At 43.1% G+C, this 21,182-nt stretch overlaps 1 protein-coding gene across 1 annotated transcript in view; it reads left to right on the forward strand.

Moving 5' to 3' along the window:
- The window catches only part of SLC24A2 (solute carrier family 24 member 2), a 230,521-nt gene that overhangs the window by 151,663 nt on the left and 57,676 nt on the right, over positions 1-21,182 (forward strand). The window contains exon 5 of the mRNA XM_028150743.2: positions 16,796-16,846. Coding sequence (XP_028006544.2) covers positions 16,796-16,846 — 51 coding nt within the window. The remainder of the gene's footprint in view (positions 1-16,795; positions 16,847-21,182) is intronic.

The following is a 21,182-nucleotide window of genomic DNA, read 5'->3' on the forward strand; positions in this document are numbered from 1 at the left end:
CCTACCACATAATTTGGCATTAAGCTGTGTTTAAGAAGGAAACTGCAAAAGAAGCTCTTCATTCAGTTTCTATGGATTCTTGCATTCTCTCTACAATTCTAGTAATTTCTCTTTCCTTTTAGATTTTCAAATTTTGATTTACATTTTTTTCCATTATAACAACAATTTTATTAATAATAGCAAAATTTAACAAATAAGTGAACCTGATACCTTAAGAAACACAAGAGTAGGAATAATAGTTGCTTCGTGGGCCTGTAATTGAAGGATTATTTAACTCGGGGCTTGAGATGGTTTGGAACAGCAGGTCCCCATGCCTGTTCTGTAATTCCTTTGAGGCTGTTTTTTCTTTTTCTTTTTTAATTTTTTTAAAAATATATTTTATTGATTATTTTACAGAGAGGAAGGGAGAGGGATAGAGAGTTAGAAACATCGATGAGAGAGAAACATCAATCAGCTCCCTCCTGCATTCCCCCTGCTGGGGATGTGCCTTCAACCAAGGTACAAGCCCTTCACTGAAATTGAACCTGGGACCCTTCAGTCCGCAGGTCGACACTCTATCCACTGAGCCAAACCAGCTAGGGCGAGGCTGTTTTTTCATGACACAACATCAGAATTCTGTAATGAGATGTCTGAAAATGACATCATACTCACTGTCTTATTTGCTATTATAAAGATGAGGAAATTTTCCCATGGTAAATTCACGTCATGTTATCAGCTGGTCTCTGCTATTTTCACTTTATATCCAACACATTCCTGCTACATCCAGATCAGTCAGGGGTGTCCTGAGAGCATGGCTCCGGCCTTTCTGAAGGACAGTGTTGCTCGCTCATTTCCCTCTTCAGCGGCTACTTGGCATCCTGATACTATCTCTGCCGGTCCTTTATCAATCTGGCTCAGGCCGTGGGATATGAACAAGCAACTTCGGTGACCTGAATTTCAGGACATTTTGAAGGGAAAAGCCTCACAAATGAGTAGTAAATATCTATTTTTTACCATCCTTCCTTACCCTAGACCATGGGTTTTCAAAAAAACATTTTTATTAACAGCAGAACCCCACTGATAAAGGAACTCCCACAGGGAAGAGTAAATCGTTCTTTTTTAACTGTTAGAACTATTAAGAGTTCACTCACCAATAAATTTAATTTTTTTAAAAGAGTTCACTCATGTCAGATCCTTTATCGGTGTGCCGGGTTCAATCACCTTTCTCTAGACCAGCAATAACATAAAAGAAATAAATACCCCACTCACAAATGTGACAAAACCATGAAGTACCAAGGATTTGCCCAAAGGAAATGTTTAAGAATGTTATGGCAAAACAATAAATAATCATTTCTGGAGAACATAGAAGACTATCTAAATAATGGTTGATATAAAATTCTGATCATCATCTCATAATTCTCTCTCAGCAGTGGCTGTGGGAATTGCTCTGTTTTACCTCGGAGGAAACTGGGGTTCAGAGAGTGACATTACTTACCCAGTCACCAGCCCCTCAGTTTGCCTTCGGAGCCTGAATGTTATCTACCCACAGTCGCCCACACAGGACTCTCACCATAGCCACACTCGCCCATCCTCTCTGCACAGAGCCATACATGTCTCCATTTTTTTTAAATCTTCCCAGTTCTTTAGCATATACACTGAGTGGCCAGATTATTATGATCTCTGAATGCATAATAATATGGCCACTCAGTGTGTGTGTGTGTGTGTGTGTGTGTGTGTGTGTGTGTGTGTGTGTGTGTATTAGAGGCCCAGTGCATGAATTCGTGCATGGGTGGGGTCCAGCCAGCCTGGCCAGGGGGAGGGGACATGGGCAGTTGGCCAGCCTGCCTGCTGGTCTAACTCCTGGTCAAGGGGACAATTTGCATATTAGCCTTTTATTATATAGGATATACACTGAATGGCCAGATTATTATACGTTCAGAGATCATAATAATCTGGCCACTCAGTGTACACTGAGTGTAAACCTGATGCTGACACCAGGATCAAACTTTCACTTGCTTGCTGGCGTTTCTTTTCTTCTCACCAAACAGCAGAACTTATTTCCCCAGCTTCTTTTTTTTCCCATGTAATGTAGTTTTGTTTCATAGTATGCTATATTAGGCATGATCAGAACCCTGCTTGTTATTTGCCTGGAAGGAAGCCATGACTATGAAAAAGATCCCTGCTATTTTCCTGGCAAAACTTTCCACCAGGAGCCCGTAGGGCATGGGCCTCCTTCTCCTGTGTCTCCCGAAGGCTTCATTGTCCGTGTAAATATCCAGCCCTTGCCCGTCTATGTGGAGGTATTTTTGTGAGATCATCTGCATTTCTTTTCCACTTCACAGGCTTTTTATTTCTTTCAGATGCTTCTATTTTTAAAAACAGCTTCGATATGAGCTTTCTTAAATTGCCATTTGATCCCAGAGGAAAGTCATTTTCATGCCTATTTTATTCAAAATATGGAGAAGTTGTCCCTGACAGACAGTGTTGTGCCTTTTCTTTCTACCCCAAATCATAGATCAGTTTAAATTAGCAAGAAAGATGTTGCATGCAGCCTCAGCTGGTAAGCAAATAGGCAACAGGAGTGAAAATCTTCTCTTGGAGAAGAAGAAAATCCGATCTACTGGCCGTGTTTTTAATAAGATGACAGTAGCTTAAATGCCTGGGTAGAGGAAAGAAGGCTATTAATGCCTCTCATAGAGCAAACGCAGGGACAAGTTAAAGAGCTCCTCTCTTTGGGGAATAGTAAAGCATTACGCTCAGATTTGAACGTCAGAGATGGTTGAAATTGAATCTGTCTTGTGTGTTGTACACATTGTAAATAAATTTCACTTGGGGCATGAAGAGAATGTGAACGGCTTTACTAAAATAAATGTTTCTGAATGTGGGAATGGGTTCTCTCTTTCTCCCTTCCTCCCTTTCTCCTTCCCTCCCTCCAGTTTGTTTTCAAGTAAAGGACACAAAGACATGTGACTGAAAAATTGATTTTGATGGCATTTGAGTATAAACATAGACAAAGATGGAAAAGGACAAAGGAGCATCCATAAATTTGCAGCTCCGTCTTGAACTTATCACATGCTCAAAGATGCAGTTAGAACTGCTTCAGAGGGAGGACTCGGAGTTCCCAGAGATAGAAAGCAGCTGTCACAGGTACCAAAGGATGGAGGCGATCATTGAAGCTGAAAAAGCACTTTCATTTTCCCAGGGCCCGCTGATACATCAGTTATCAGTGGAGTGTGGACCGGTCCTGGCACCTCATTAGTGCTATGTAGGTGTTTGCCAAATAAATCAAGTTTTTTGGTTTTAAAACCATTACATTTTTAGGCAGTTTACAGTGGTTCAGTAGTAAATCAGTGAATTATCTTTTCTGTATTTTTCCTTTAAAAGAGGCCTATTCACAATGTGCCCAAGTTTTTTAAATCCTGCTAAACCTGTCTTTTTGGCAATCTGGATTTCAGTTGAGCAAAAGTTAACCTGAAGCCGTATTCTTATAGTTCCTGTATTTAAAAAGTATTCGCGTCCTTTGTGCAAAGGAAGGAAATCAAGGTGACATGGTACTCAACTCATTTCCTTCCCCAAAGTCTCAACTTCATCTGGATCCATAGTTGGGCAGACTAAAAAAAAAAAAAAATTATTCCCAACATATTGATAAAAATCTAGAAAAGCAGTTACTGTACTAATTTTTTCCATCCTGCCAAAACATTTGTACACATGCGGGTTATGAGGCCCTGCATCCTCCTACATCATCAGGTCTCTGGTTCACTGGCAGACATTTGCTATTTAATCTGAGGTGCACTCTGGACTTTCTGTGAAACATACCTTAATCTTCTGCCCTATCTTTGCATCCTGGATTTTTAAACTCACTTGTATAGTCCCACTTTATACAATATGGTATTTAAGTGGGAATACTGGTAGATGGACTTACACTTCAAACCCATGAAATTTAGAGGATTGCGTGAACATTCACTCTACTTTCGATTTGCTCCTTTAAGTTCTTTGTGAGTTTGGGTGATTGTTCCCATTGTGGTAGGGACCCATGTATTCAATAAAGTGACATCCTGGACAACACTCCAGTGTAGAATAATACATAGTGTGAGGATAGCTTTTCATTTGAATCACTTCCACATCAGTGGCATTAATTTCCTTTCTGTCTTCCAGTCTTTTTTCCCTCCGTTTCATTCTGTTCTCAAATTCTCTTGCTTTCTCATTCTTCTCTCTTCACCCCTTGCCCTTTTTCCCCGGTTGGAAGGTTGGGGTTGTTTTTTTGTTGGTCTTCTTTTTTTCTTTTTTTCACTTTATTGCTTTTTCCTCCTCCCCTTAGGACACTTTTCCTGTATGCCTTTCTGATATTGTTAAGTGCCCGGTGCAGCAGACGGTGAGGCTCAGCTGTGCTCACCCCACAGCTGGGTATAATTTAGTACTGGTTCCCTGTGTCAGGCAGAAGCCACTAAATCCCGCCAGGCCGCAGGAAGGGATTCGGGAGAACATCCAAGTTCTCTGGCCAGCAAGCGGCATCCGTTCTGTGCACCAGTGTTCCTGCCTCTGGTTCTAGGACCGGACCGCCCTGCCATGCTATCACTGCTGGTGGCGCTGGGGTGATGTCAGTTCTCCTGCTTCACAGAAGCACTGAAGGTGATGTCAGGAGTTGAGGCCGCATCCATGTTCCCTTCACAGGCTCCCTCCCCACAGGGATACTGAAGGCAGAATATTCGAGACTGCAGCATGAGAACCCTAAAATGGGAGGAAGCATAGGCCTCAGTACGGAAGGCAACTAAGCTGAAGAGATTAGCACAGCACTATTAAATACAGATTTTAATTCAGTCCAGCAGCACTTAATCACCTGCCTGTGCCAGGAACTCTGCTGGGTGCCCGCATTAACAAAATGAGTTCTTGATCCCTTGCCTGAAAGGGCAGAGAGCAAACAGGTGGAGGTACTTGATGAGCACACAACCCACAACCGGAGGAAGTGACTTACACCAGGGACCGGGCCATTCCAGAATGCTGTGCGCAGGAGGGAACCTCAAAACTGGCTTCCAAGTAGCAGACCTAATAAAATCCCTTACACATAAAGACAGTATACGTGGGATTTTGAGCTGTATTTTCAGTTTGCATTTTGAAAGGCTTACCCTTGTAACAATGTGAAAGTTTGGTGACAAGTGCTGGGAGACAGTAGGTGGTAAGAAAGATGAGGAAACGAGTTCAAATGAGACTATTTCAGAAGCCTCGGCAATGCCTCTGAGTAAGGTGGGGAAGTGGGAATGCTACAGAAAAGACAGAATTGAGGCTATTTGGGGGCAGAATTGATAGGGCTTTTTGACAAGTTGGGTTGTGGGTGAGGCTTATAGAAACACTAGAGGCCTGGTGCATGAAATTTGTGCACTCGGGGGGAGGGGCGGGTCCCTCAGCCCGGACTGCACCCTCTCGCAGTCTGGGAGCCCTCAGGGGATGTCCAACAGATGGCTTAGGCCTGCTCCAGACATCCTTAGCACTGCCGTGGAGGCGGGAGAGGCTCCCACCACTGCTGCTGCGCTAGCCAGCCATGAGCCCAGCTTCTGGCTGAGCAGCATTCCCCCTGTGGGAGCACATTGACCACCAGGGGACAGCTCCTGCATTGAGCATCTGCCCCCTGGTGGTCAGTGCGTGTCATAGCAACCAGTCGTTCTACTGTTCAGTCATTTGCATATTAGCCTTTTATTATATAGGATAATGTGTTATTATGGGCAAGGCCTCTAATTCAATTTTTTTTAGGTAGTTAAAGGGAGGGGCAGAATTTTCACTTGGGCCTGAAACTAAAATTGCCCTTAGCTCAAAAATCTGCATACCACTGAGACACATCTTGGTGAGGCTCATTCTGAACCCCCACACTGTTCTATTATGTGTGTAAGTATTGGGAACCATCTTATCTCTTTAGTGAAAGGAACCTTTTGTTATGTTACAATGACTAACTTTATCTCATGAGTTGTGTTTTGGCTTCAAGCCTGTATCCAGTATTCATGCAGCAACTTCAGCTCTTCTGTTCAATATTTACCTGGCATATCTTTTATTTTCTCTAAATCTTTCTAGATTTTTATGTATTAGATAGGAATAGCCCATGGACACAGACAATAGTCTGGCGAAGGCCTGGAAGGGGCGGGTGCAGGGTGGAGGAGATCAATGGGGGGGGAAAAACTGAAACAAAGGAACATCTGTAATACTTTCAACAATAAAGATACATTTTAAATAAAGGAAAATATCTTAGTTGAAAAGAGTTTTATGTGAAATAATATAAGTAATTGCTCTACACGGTACTTTATATTCTCAACTCCTCTCAAAGAGATATTAATTGACCCTATGTTCACTTAATGTTAATTGACCCTATGTTCATTGACTGCAGGACTGACTTCCGCCATACTGACCCAGCACTGACTGCTACAGGGGCTGTGATCAGACCCTGCTTTTCTCTCCCGGCCTCTGTCCGGGCCTGATCGCAGCCCCCTTGGCAGTCAGTGATGGGTTGCCTCGGCTGAGGCGCCCACAGCCTGGCAGTCAGTGCTGGGTCGCCACGGCAACCCAGGGCTGACTGCAGGACTGACTTATGGTTGGCCGAGCCTCCAGTCGTTGTGGATGACGGACCCAGGGTTTTTATATATTAGGATGAGTATTACTTTAGGCCCAGCCCTGTGTATCTTAGTCACGTGTACTATAACCAAACTCACATTTCTATGAAAGATCTTGGGCCTATCTGTATGCACCACCTCCTAAGTTCTTTTTTTAAAAGGGGCAGGGGAAGAGAATAAAATATTTTGCCATTTTTAAGACTTAGCAATAAATATGCTGTGTTCCCCAACCCAGATTTGATAAGACTTACTCAAAAAGTATTTTCTGCTTGATTTTGTAAACATAATCTTTCAACTTAGAGAAATGCGAAAATTGACCCAAGATGTTAGATGTCCTTTAGTGAAAATGTTAACTTTCTAAACCCTTACACACACACACACACACACACACACACACACACACACAATTATTAGTAATATGTTTTAGAAACTTGCTATTAGAAGAACTCGAACAGATTTTCTGAAATAAGAAATAAATTCCAAATGTTACATGAATGGTATCTATCTATGTTCTTTGCCATTCAAACAATATTCTTTCACCATGTTCAATATCATTTTCTCACTTGAAACTCCAGCTGAAAAAGAGGATACCAGAAAAACTATTGTATATTCATCTAGGACTCTGAGTTCATGGCCATGGAGGAAATGATAATGACAACTGGAGTAACTACCATTGATTGAATACTTCTCTGTGCCAGACACTGTGATGAGCATTTCATATACACTGATTGGCCAGATTATTATGATCTCTGAACGCATAATAATCTGGCCACTCAGTGTACTTCTCTGGAGTACGTCCTTTATTTGATATCAAAGGTATTATAAATCGTGCACCTGATCAGTTTTCCCCTTTGCACTGGCTGATAGAAAGCTCAGGGCAAATAGGTGGTTGATCTCCAGCAAAAGTCTAGAATACTTTTGGTACCCATTTGAGATACAAATACACTGAGTGGCCAGATTATTATGTGTTCAGAGATCATAATAATCTGGTTACTCAGTATAGAGTAACTCATTCAGTTTTCCCATGATTATATCATATTATAACCTGATTATATTATAACCTCTTCTATGATACCATTTTACAGACAGGGACACTGAAAGTTAGAGTAGTTAGATAATTTTCCCAAGGACACAAGGGAAGTAAGATGGAGTCCAGCAGGTTCAAATCCAGATTTGTTGGACCCCAGCACTCACTCTCTTAACCAGTAGACATCATCACTTTTCCAAACAGGATCCCCTTTGAGCTTTCCTTTTGAAAATAAAAACTTAAAGATCTTCATATTACCTTTTTCCCTGTTTTGTACTGTCTTTTAAATAATGCCAATAGTCTTTGTGTGCCTGAAATCAGATAATACAATAGACTATGACAGTGATGGCGAACCTATGACACGCGTGTCAGCACTGACACGCGTAGCCATTTCTGATGACACGCGGCCGCTGAGGCGGCCGCATGCCGAGGATGAAACATTTGCTGCTCCTGAGGATGAAACATTTGCGAAATAATGTTTTTTCCTCAAAGTGACACACTACCCGAGTTATGCTCAGTTTTTTTGGCGAAGTTTGACACACCAAGCTCAAAAGGTTGCCCATCACTGGACTATGACATTCATAGATTTCCTTTGGCATAACATAATGAGTCATTATTTTGTCATTCTTCTTTAACCTGTTTCTCCTACAATAAACGCATGAAAAGAATGCTAGAACAAGGTTCTAATTCTGGTGGTTACTTGTTGTGACTTATGTTAGCCTGGATACTCATTACTCACTGGGCTATGGCCCAGTCATAGAATGATGGCTGACATATATTGAGGACTTCCAGTGTTCCAGGCGTTGTATAAAGCCCCTTACAACAACACAGTAAGGAAATACTATAATTAACCCCATTTTACAGATGAGGAAACTAAGGCTGAGTAGCTTACTACAAAGTCACACAGCTCGTAAGTAAAATCTGGATTATAACTCGCATCTCTTGGCCCCCAAACTTATGCTGTGCTATAAGATCTCCTTATTCAGCGTCATGGTGATAAGGTCTCCTAAACCCAGGTTCACTCCAGTTTTGTGACGATTAGAAGAACACTATCTATGGACACACCGTGATTTATTTGAAGGAAAACCAATAGATGCCTTAAAGCCATTAATAATACCTACCATATGTTCAATGCATATTATGTGCCAATTATGTAAGTACCTGTAATTCTCACCACAACCCTACAAGGCAACTACTATTGTTTCCATGTTACATATGTGTGGGCACTGTGTGTCAAGAAGCTGAGTAACTTGGCCCATGGTCTCAGTGGCAGTCCAGTTGTCAAGTGAAGGTCTGTAAGGCTCCAAACTATAGATGATGGTACTGTCATGCTATTCTGTCATTTGCCTTCTTCCATCCCCTTTCGGGGGGAAAAACATTGTGACAAAGCATGAGTGTTAAAATTACCTTAAGGTTGTTACTGAGGTTTGTAATCGCATAATTAAAAGGATACTCATAAAAGCCAGGAATTTTTTTTTTTTTTTTTTTTTTTTTAGCCACAGTTTGGGGTTGATTCTCTTGCTTAGTTGCTCCTTGTTTTCTTTAAAAAGTCCTTTACAGAAACCTGCTTGCTCTATCCTGGACTCTCCCCCACCCCTACCCCAACCCACCTCAAACGGAAGGCAGCAGAACAGCACACCCAGGTTCCATTTTTCTTGCTTGATCATCCAGAGCATGTAAATTGCAGTGAAATATGGCCTGAGTCAGCTCCTCACAGGACAGAAATCAGTAACCATTGATATTGCTAAGCAACGCCACAGAGGAGCAAGGCTGCAAATTAGGTGACAAGTTTCTAAGAGTCAGAGTATCTGGGGACTCACTTGGGCATTTCATTATGAGCCATCTGGATGATCCACAGTAATGACCAGACATTATTGTTCACTGTTCGAGGATGATAATTCCCATATAATTATATGGTACCTCCCTCTGTGATCCTAACCGACTTTACAGAACCTTCCACTGTATTTTCCATAATCCAGATATTTCCCTTCAAGATAATTGGGAACAGTTACACCTACTAGGCAACTTTCATTACTCCCCAAAATAAGATTTAGGACAAACAAACAAACATCACTCTAATTACTTGTCTGATGGCACAACTACCTGGGCAAGGACATGCATTAAGGAGGAAGTTAGTCATGGGATCATAGCAGCTCCATCAGCCCGACATGGGCTCCACCTTCATGGAGTCTGAGGTGATGAGGCTCAGCCCTTTCCAGAGCCAGAGGTGAGCAGATTGTGTACCTACACCAGATAAGCTTTGAACGTGACAAGAAGGTGAGCCAGAGTCCTTGACCTTCTTGGAGAAAGGTTACCTAGCAAGGACCCCTCCCAGTTCCAACAGCCTAGCTGGTCTCACTTGTTCATTCATTCATTCATTCATTCAGTTAATATTTACAAGAAAATTGGATTAATTAACCTGGTTTTAAACCAAAGGTTACAAATTGATGAGCCAAATATGACCCAACATGTGTGTGTGTTTTTTTAATTTGGAATTAGTTGCCAACATTTAAAAATAAGGATTTTTTTACATAAAAATCCAAATATCTGGCTTCCCTTGAATAATTACAGAAGATCTATCAATACTGTGTCTGCATTCGCTCATGAAGGTAGAGCTGTGTGACTGCGGCTCCTTTTTTAGGCAGTACCGTCCAATTTTCCAAAATCACCACCCTTCTCTAATGTTGTCCCAGCCCACTTTGCTCTTCTGCATACCTGTTCCCTGTGGATCATTGCTGCTTTGTCAGAATGCCTACTGTGTTCTAGGCACTGGGCCAGATGCTAATGATCACGCTGACTCCTGATTTGACCACTGATGTTGCATCAATATTTCCTTGGGGCTGGGGCCTTGAATGATATCAGCAGATGGAAATAAACAAGGAAATGCATGTGGGGAGTGGAGGAGACAATAACAAACCACTGTGTCTGGGTTTGCAGGAAACTTGTTTCATGAAGGGGCTAGATTTGGAAGGCATGGAAATGAGGTGGTAAATTTCTAAGAGATAGCTGTGTGTATATGTTCATAAATCCTGCTTGAAACTTAGTAGCTGATAGATACATGATTAACCACAAGTTCAGCCCTTCATTTTCATTTTGCAAAGTTCTCGCCTTGCTTCCAAAAGCCCAAGTGAGAGATTTGAATCTCACAGAAGAAACAGAAGTACTCATTAGCATAGATTTGGAAGAGCTGGATGTGAAAAGAACTCCGTAGGGCAGAATCATCTCTGTTGACACCTTGAGTGTGACATACATGTGTTACCACATGTTGAGTACAGCTGTCCCTGGGCAAATGTGTACACAGTTAGGAGCCTCTTAGGGAAGTTTAACATATGAACATCAATCCCCCACAGAATGTTAAGCAGAGCTGTTGCAATGAGTCAGTACTTTCAAAGCTTTTTTTGAGTGAAATTTTTGAATTTGAAGGTTAATATATTCCTTTCCTTCTGACTTGAGTAAGAAGTGAGGATTTGTGGTTGTTCCCTCACTTAGCCTCAATCTCTTAATGTTTCTTATTAGTTAAAAAAAAAAATTAGTTGCCTTGGCATGAACATTTGATATAAAAGGATAATGAACAAAAAAAGCCTTTTAATGGAAAGCAATTAATTTTGGTGGCCCATGCATTTTTTGACATGAAATCAAACAAAAAGTTGAAAATGGGGCTGCATTAGAAAATATTGAACTCATAATTCATGTTTAATTTGGTGAAAATTTTTCACATGAGGAAACAAGTGAAAAATGTTTAATACAGATAGCCTGTAAGAAACTTAAATAGGGTATAGATCTACAAATATAAATGCCGTGTTTGTAGGAAGTGGGATGGGAAATTACAAGTACTCAACTCTCATACTACCCATTCACAAAACATTAAAACAAACACTTTCACCCGATAATAAAAAGAAACACAAATTTAAATATCACCTTAAGGCTAAAATGTAAATACTGCGAAACATGGTTCTAGAGGAGCCAGGCAGCCTTTCACTAAATCAGAAGTTCTCCTTTTGATAGTCTTCCTTGCATTTAAGAGAAGAAGTCTAGGGGGGTTTGTTGACTTGCACATGTCAAGAATAGACATTGACATCAGTACCCACACACGGAAATAATTAGAGTTTGGATAGGATTTAACTACACTGGACTGAGTTAGATGTTCATGTTGGGCCTGTGGCAGGAAATGAAGAGGGATACCAATTATTAAAGATGTCTTTGGCACCCCAATGCAAAGTGCTTAATAGACATGCTCTCACCTGATCATCAAAAAAAAAATGCCCTAAGAATAGGTATGTATTGCTCTTGTCCCCATTTGACAAAAGAAAGAACTGAGGCTCAGAGAGGACCGCCCAACTTGTCAGCAGTGGAGCCACGCTGTGGATTGACTGTCTTGTCTGTCTCACTCAGGAGCACTCTTAACCTTGATAGTGATGATGTGGTGTCAACAGTCAAGAAGCTTCAGACTCTGTGTCTGTGTTCCTGACTAAGTCCAGGGAAGTTCAGCAAACCAAAGCACCCTAAACCTCACTGTCATTTGAGACTGTGCATTTGTATACTTCATTAAAAGTATAGGGGAGCACCTAATGTGAGGAGAGCACTGTCCTAGGCTCTGTTGGGAGGGACCTAGGGAGGAATAGGGTCTCTGCCGCCAAAATATGGACAATGCGGTTCAAGAGACAGGCTTGTGTGTAAATATGAGAAGGTCCAGCGCTGGATAAGTGGTGGTCAGATGCATGAAGAGTCCACTTGTCACATCCTGCTCCCATGGTTGTGCTCTTGGTTTAATATTCCCCATAGATCTGAGAGTAGAAGAGCAGGACTGATGGAGAAATTTCCTTTAAGCATCTTTCCCGACATGGCAGATATATTTTGTTGCTGAACAACAGTGATCTACTTAAAACCTCTATAAGAAGCCCTAACCCGTTTGGCTCAGTGGATAGAGCGTTGGCCTGCGGACTCAAGAGTCCCAGGTTCAGCCAAAACCGGTTTGGCTCAGTGGATAGAGCGTCGGCCTGCGGACTCAAGGGTCCCAGGTTCGATTCCGGTCAAGGGCATGTACCTTGGTTGCGGGCACATCCCCAGTAGGGGGTGTGCAAGAGGCAGCTGATCGATGTTTCTCTCTCATCGATGTTTCTAACTCTCTATCCCTCTCCCTTCCTCTCTGTTAAAGAAAAAATCAATAAAATATATTTTTAAAAACCCTCTATAAGTAGTATAGAATTTGTTTTATCAAACCTGTGTAACATACCAAGTGGTCTAAATGCTCTGCTCCATGGCCCATGGGTTCTCCCTTACTCTTCTTTGTGGCGCTTACAATAAAAAGCTGCCTTTTATTGATTGTTTGGTGGGTGTCGTTATCTCATCTACTCTCCACCACGACTTTTTGGGGGTCATACAATTATGTCCCTTTATAGCTGAGGACCTGAAGGCTCAGAAAGGTCAAACCAATTTGCTCAAAGTCACACAGCTAATAAGTAGCAGACTTGGGGTTCAAAAGTACACCTTGGCTTCAAAGTCCATATTTTCAACTTCCACTCACTATTGAAAATAATCCTTCCATGGGTGTGATACAATCTAGTAGCTATACAAACTTCTTTGGTAGTTATTAGTCATTACCAAGCAACTACTGTCTGCATTGAGAAAGCCTTAATTTTTAGGTATTCACGTTCAGTTCAAACCAATGAAAAATGAAGCAATTCTTTTATTTTTTTTAAAAAACTTACATATTTTTCCATCAGCCACTTAAGTAAGAAATACTTAATTCTCATTGATTTCTCTACACCTACTTTCCATTCTACTTAAATGGAAAGCATAGATGCTTCTATTGACTTTCTGTGGGTTTTTGTTTTGTTTTGTTTTTTTGGTCAGAATTTTGAGGCCTGAAATGTGAAAAGTTATTTTTCTGCTACTCCTATCTGGGAGATTTGCTGAAAAGAGGTTGAGAATGCAATAGACCTCAGAAGTGGAGCTGAGAAAGTCAGTGTTGGAAGGAGGAATCTGTGCCCAGGCTCTCATTCAGAAAGGAAAATTAGGAGCCACAAAAACTAGTTCTTACTCACAGATTCTTTGAGACTAAAGACAAGACCCTTCCCTTGACTCATCAACTATGAAGTATGGACAAGAACTCAGAGAATCTTAAAGCCTGGTAGTGATGTTGCTGACAATACCTGGAAGGAAGTGGACTGAGGAATGACACAGGTTCCACCCTTCCTAGGGAGCTGGGAGCTTGGATGCCTGTGGCCCCGGGCTGTCCACATGGCATGGAAGCCAAGTGTGGTCACCATGATAGGCAGCATTCATGATCAGCTTACAGCCCATCCCAAACCCCACTGGGTTCTGGAATGCTTTCTTAGGCTGTGTGGGCTTCTTAGAGAAATGTTATAGAGAAGGGGCACCATGTGGTACCCAGGATGAAACTGCCTGGTGATTCATCCCTCTTCTGATCCTGGCTGCCTCTTAGTTGATACAATAGACGTTGCTAGGTAGTATTCAACGGCACTCTCTTGAACTCCCTCACTTCTCTCCTCCTATCCCAAAGAAACTCAGCTTGGATTAGGACCAGTTTGAACCCTGATCCAGTGATGCTACAGGTGCCTCGGTTGTTCTCCACAGGGAGTGTGCTGACTGGAGGTCACAGTGGCTGAGACCACTTTCCATGAGGTGTCCATGGGCCGTAGGTGCACCGTGTGCTCTGACAGATATGTGCATGTTGTGTTCATCCTAGTCGCCTATCACACCTCTCTTCCTGCACCCCCTGAAGCCCTGGTTCAGGGGAGAGCGTCTGGGCTCTTGGAGATACTGCCCTGTCCCCTTGAAAACACGGAGCGATGAGTTCACTGTCTCACCATCCCATTGCTGTCGGTGTGAACCTCCCCCCCCCCCGCCCCCGTTCTAGCAGGCTGGTTCTCTTCACACTCTTCTCTGCCTTCTCCTCAGTGGGCAGCAAACACAGCTCCCTTCACTTGGGCAGGTATTGTCCCCTTGCCCTCCTTCCTCACTGTGCTTTGCGTTGCTATGTCGCCTATTGTTATTCAGCTTTTCACTACTCTTATTCCTTCTCTTCCACCATTTTTAGCCCATTTTAATATGTTCTGTTCAGTTCTTGTCCCTGCCCCATTCACCATCCAAGGAAGCAACTCAGAAACAATCTAGACATTGTCACAGCAGTGAGAATGTGTGAGCTATGCCAGGCACAAACAGTTCCACTTTCGACGACATAAAAGTAAAATAATTAAAGAATACAATTGTATTTATTTATACCTGGTTCCACAAGAGACAAGGTAAAGCATAATCATTTCTGCCACAAGTGGATGTGTGACAGTTTGGAAACAGGTGTGTGAGTACAGAGAGGTTGCATCGAAAAAGGTTCATAAAATGCAACAGTGCGTCTTCACTGTAGGATATGCTTTATGCCCGATTTTGCAAACACAGAGCTGCCCATATTCTGCTTCCTGAACAAATAATAGATTATGCCAGCTGCTTATTCTGCTGTTTTACCTCAGGGAAGGAGTAGAGGTTAAAAAATTAGTTGGCTGATATAATCCATCCACTATTGCAAGACCACACACACACACACACACACACACACACACACACACACACACACACAATGTGTAAAGCCATTATGAGCATGTTTAATATTTATGAAGCTATTTAGATCATTTACCAATTCTAAACTTGTGGAATGTCATGCATGTAACAGACTTCTGTTCTTAAAATCCAAAAAATTATACATTTCACTGAAGGCAATCCCCAGAATCATTAAAAGACTTTCTTGTTATTTTCACAAAATTCAATTTTTTATTGAAGCATTTGCATCCTTTATCATGCATCTTACAAAATCCAGAATAGGCTGCTTTTTGTAGAAACATAAAGATGAGGTGATTTTTCTTCCCAAAGCATTATTTCGTATTGGTGTGTTAAAACAGCATTAGGTAAAATTTGAGACATGTGGCAAAAGGATATATAAAGAATGTCTAATATAAATATAAACTAGAAGAATATTATTGTGTTTTAAGCTGGAGCTTTCATCTCAAACACAAAACCCATCCATTATTAGATGATTCATATGTGGGTTTTCCATGGCTGCCCAAGTTAATGAGCCATGGAAGCTTTCTGCAGAACCACAGGGATGTCTCTTGAGTCTAATTAATTGCTTGAAGTGTATTGGGAGAGTGTTGTCACAACAAGAAAAATTTTATTTTTTTAACCTGCTTACAAATGTTGCTTTAAAAATCTGGAATTTTCAGATAAAGTTTCTACTTTAGAACAAGTAAAAAAAAAAAAAAGAAAGAAAAAAGAAAGGATACATTCCCATCTCTTCCCCCACCCAAGCTGCCACTCCCACCAGCTGACGCGGAACAGCTGGCTTTCTGCCAGTGGTTTCCATCACAGCCAGGCCTTTGGGGATCTGCACACAGAGGCTGCTGGTCATCGCCTGCCGCCTGCAGTCCACCAGCAGCAGGCGATGCCTTGGTCTGGGAGCTGTGGCGGCTCTGTCACCTGCCTGAGCCAGGTGGTCTTCCCTGGAAATACGCTTGCTTCTCTCTTCCTCCCAGAGCACGCTGCACTTCTCACAGCTCCTCCCAGTACGCTGCACCATTCGTATTCAGTGTTTTCTGTCTAAAATGCTAGGTGAGAGTGTAAAGGGAAGTTTAGAACCTGGTTTTTCACTTTTGGTTTTCCCGGCTAGCCTTCCTCAATCTCTGGGAAGTCGTTCTGTTGCAGCAGGACTGTGACATCAACGTCTGGGACTTGCTGCTCCACGGCAAGGCCTCAGGGGGCCCGGACCTTGTTCTCATTCAGCCTCTCTCTTGGAGTGTCAGCCCACTTTGGCGCTTAGTGGGATTGGCTTGAGAAGCCAGAGCTGGGACTCACTGACTTTTACACCTCTATAAAAATTATAGGGCTAGGGTCGACCTGGTGCGGGGTTATCTTTGCCGAGTATTTTGTTTCATCAGATGTGAAAATCACTGTGCCCTGTTCTGTAATGCAGACATGCTACCCGCAGTGGAATAGTATGTTTTCAGTGATTTCTGAAGATGGGCGTGAGAACTGTCTGCCACATGACCCGTGTTTGCACATCTCTGTATAGTTACGATTGAGGAGTTTGACAGTAACTCTGAATCTGATTAACTAAGAATGTGTAAAAACAAAGTTCTTGCATTACAGCTCGTTCCTTATCTTTGTGTCTTTTACTGTGATGTTGTAGAACTTGGATCATATGGAAAACTAAAATATTATGACACAATGACTGAAGAAGGTAAGAATGATTTTAGAATTGTATGCATTGGCTTTCTTTTATTTATAGTGTCTGTTGCTTGCCCATTTTTTTTTAAAGTCATTTTCTTCCACTTTGCATGACTTCCGTGACATTGTGTGAGTTATTATTCTTTCTGCGTTTTCGTATAGTTTTTGCCATCGTGCTCATTTGGAATTGGAGACGTGCAATACCATGGGGTAATCATGTTGTTCCATTCACAAGATCCAAACCATTGTGCTTGTGTAACCCACTCAGAGAAATGGTGTCGGCAGCGTGAACACAGGCACACACCCCTTGTGTCAGCATTGGTTCCTCCACATGCTCACGACAACGTAGAGAAACACACCCAGCCAACACTCCTCTGACTGTGTGCCCTTCATTTCAGAGAGAGGTCTATGTTCGGGTGATATTCTGATTTATGCAAAGGAATAAGCGACCTAAAGCCACTCCTGGACCCCAAACCAGCTACAGACCTGTTTCTGATTCGGGGTTGCTGTCGGCTCAGGTCCTCAGCTCCCACAGTTCCTGCTGACTCAGCAAAGTCATGACTCTGAGAGACCAGGGTCACCATTCCAGCCAGTAAACTTGGACATATTGAGATTCACCCCCTGCAAGCCCGGGCATATCATTTTAACCATTTCCCCGGGGCAAACGCAGTCTGACAGCGATTTATTTTTAAATGCATTTACTAATGAATTCCAGGCACTATCCCGGGGCACAACTTTGCCCCAGTTGGTCATTGTTCTGGGCTTAGTTCACCATGGAACAGCAATTTGGAAAGTTCGCATTCTTATAAAGGGAGTTGTCCTATTGCCCTCTCCCTCATCTCACTCAATAATAAACAATATGTGTAAGTTATGAAAACATTTGCGGTTTTTACATGACTTTTACACTGATATTGACAAGCTATCTGAAGGTACCCCCAGAAGGGGAATCAGCTATTTTTATACTTCATTGTGAGAGATACTCCCCAATGGGTTGCATATCTTGTTTTCAGCCTCTAGCATTGCGAAGTTGCCTTGGCTTGCCAAAGATTTCCCAGTGGCTCTGCATGCCAGAAGCAGAACATCTGACAGCAAGCGGAAGCCCCCTCACAGCCCCTCCCTGCTCTGGCTTCTGCACTACCCACGGTCCTTTCCTGCTACCCCTGTGCTTTCAGAACCACTGTGATGTTTCCTAAAGCAGCAGGGTTAGAGTCTCAGCCTGGGCCCACTTGTAGTCACCCCAGGGCTCTCCCCACAACTTGGGGAAATGCAGCCCCTTGGGGCAGTGAGGGCCCCAACAGCAGAAACTACCTGTGGGAGGCAAGAAAGACAACCCAAAACCTTAAAAGCGGGCACCTGTCCCAGCTCTTTCTACTCCATGTCTTCAGCCCACTTTGGCTCTTAGTGGGATTGGCTTGAGAAGCCAGAGCTGGGACTCACGGACCTTATCATTTGATCGCTCTCCCGCGTCTCCCCAGCCCAAAGCCTTGGTTTCATGGCTCAGGTAGCAGGTAGGTTTGGTAGTTCCTACCTGACCTGTCACGACCCTTCACTTTCTACTCCCCCCTGTCCTTTGCCTTCCACCCTTAGGTTCCCATGGCCAGAGCTTCTGCCTCCCTGTTGCCTCAGTTGCCCCATTTCTCTCCTACCTGGTTTCTTTCCTCTTTCCACATCCATTTGAACAAGGGTTGCTGCCCAAACGCCCCTTTCTCTTCCTCTCTACCCCAGATCACATGAAGATGCAAAACTGCTACTTCCAGTCCGATCACTGCCCTTGCTAATGGCTGGGCTTTCTAGGCAGGAAAACCAAGTCAAAGTAATGTCTGCAGTGATGGCCACGACTGGCCCTGGCCTGGGCCCTGGCACGACTGTGACATTGTGTTCGGGGCCTCAATGGTCACCTTAAACACTTCCTATTCTTCTCTTGACTTTCCTCTCCCTTCACGCATGTCCCTTTGTGTCCTGTGAAGGGAGAGATAACTGATCGTAATGAAGGCAGCATTTATTCCCATCACAGAGATAACTGATCGTAATGAAGGCAGCATTTTTAAAGTGTGCTCTATGAAATACTATTTTCATGTGATGTCAATAGGAATCTTGTAACAACCCAGAATAAAAACAAGAAAGCAAGATTGATTTCATAGTTAAGTAAGTGGGAGAGCTTCTAAGTTAAACAGGTTCTTCACCAGGGGAGTCGGAGCCTCGGAGGTACCGTGCACTGCAGCACAGAATGCGTTGTCAAAAGGAACCGAGTTTGCAGCATTTCGCAGACTTCGTTGGCTATAGAGCCCCTTCTTCCATGAAGCCTGTTGTGAGGCTGCTGTGGAAATGCCGGTGAAGGTGTTATCTTTCCCCTGGGATGGGAACCTCTGAAAGATGAGTCTTCTGAACTCACCGCAGTCCCCCTCAGGCAGGCCTAGAAAGGATGTTTGGAACAGGAGGTCTCCATCTAGATTCTAAACACTTCAAACCACACCCTCTGGCAGCTGCCTCCGTGGCAAGCCAGGCTTACACCTGATTCCATCTAACATTCTCCGAACTAGCTCAGTAACCTCAGACCTGGCAACTGCCATGCAGGATTCCTGCAGGCTCCCGGGGCCTCTCTGGGCCAGTACAAATAATAATCACTGGGATTGATGTCACTTCCATGTTGTACAATGGAAGGAAGTATAACAAAGATGAAGATGTTTGGGGTATCAGTGGACTAGCTAGCCTTCAGGAAATACCCCCCCGTTTAAGCATTTCTTTTCACAATCTTAGAATGTGACTACCACTTGAGCAGAGCTTTACCGTAAATGCCCATGGGACTAGTCATTATTTGTAATTATTTTCAGGGAATTCTCTGGATGTTGGGTGATGTCAGCTACTTGCAATCAGGCCTGAGGGTTTTTTCCCACTAAAGTGGATAAAATGGAAAGATGGATTATATAGGATTATATATGCCACCCACCCTAAGGGAAATTGAGTGATGAGGTCCTAAATATAGAAAACTGTTCTGCACATATGCAGGTCATTATTTTAGCACCTACTGTATGCAAGTTACTCTGCTGGGTGCTTTGGGGAAACACAAGATTAAAAGGTAGACAGGTGGCCTTCATGGGACTTGTAGACAGGCGAAGAGCTAAAACACAGCAGTCACTTAGCCACCAGGAAGGAAGTGTTACATAGGTAAATACCATAGATATTCAGAAGAAGATGGCACACTATGGGAGGAGGAAAGATTGCTTTCAGCTGGGGAGAAGATTTCGTGGAGAAAGTGATCTTTGAACTGGGCCTCAAACGATCAGTAGATCTGAGTTCATTGGGGAAGGACGAGTGGTAAGTTCTGACCTTCCAGGCAGAGAGAGGGATAAAAGGATGGGGGCACAACCACCCTTACTGGGTGCCTCCCACGTGCCAGGAGCAGTGCTGTGGGCTTTATGTCATTTAATCCTTATCATGATCCCACAAGGTAGATTTCATTGAAAATGAGAAAACCAAAGCTCAAAGAAGTAGTTTATTAAGATAAGGAAACTAAAACTCAGAGAAGCAAAGTATAATTTGCTCTGGAACTCAGAGGTGGTAAGTCATGATGTCTGACCTGAACTCAGGACTGGGTTGACCCAGTCCTGCCCTCCCGGCCCCTCTGTGGTTAGCTGTACAAGATGGAGTGAGGACAGGTTAGATTGGCTGTAGTATAGGGAGTGGGGAAAAAAGGCTTGAAGCTCGACCACATGAAGGGAAAGGTTTGAACCACAAACTAAGGGCATCATGGAATGGACAACAGCGAGCTATTGAATAAAACATAAACCCCTACTTGAACACTTCACCATAAAAAGTTCACTTTAATAAAAACAGTATACTCACTCTTAGGCACTGAACAAAATCATGACATTTTTGCAAAATTTGTTCTTGCCCTTTAGGGCACTTTGCCTCCATTTCTAGAACCTAAACTGGAGCAGCTCGCTGGGCCACACCCAACCGCCTCTCCCACCCCAAGCCAATCAGAATTGTATCCACGCATTCATTCATTCCCTAATGCACGGTTAGTGCCGTGTCCGGCAACACAGTATGTCCCAGGCACTAGACTGGGTGCAGGGCCTGTGGAGATTAAAGGCAGCCCTTCCCCTGAAGAACTCGCACCCTAATGGGGGACACAGGCAGAGAGGTGAGTAGTGAGATGCACAGACCCGAGGTGCTGGGGAAGCCCAGCAGAAGGCATCTCCACTGCCTCAGTCCTGCTTCCCAAGATGACAGCTACCTCACCAGCCACCTGATACTAATGTGCTCACTTAATAGTAACTGAGCACATGCTCTGTATGAGACATTAGACTTGCTGGGTTAGTGAGCGTCACGCTTCCCAATGACTATAT

Source organism: Eptesicus fuscus, chromosome 15 (genome assembly GCF_027574615.1).
Source record: "Eptesicus fuscus isolate TK198812 chromosome 15, DD_ASM_mEF_20220401, whole genome shotgun sequence".
Classification (NCBI taxonomy): Eukaryota; Metazoa; Chordata; class Mammalia; order Chiroptera; family Vespertilionidae; genus Eptesicus; species Eptesicus fuscus.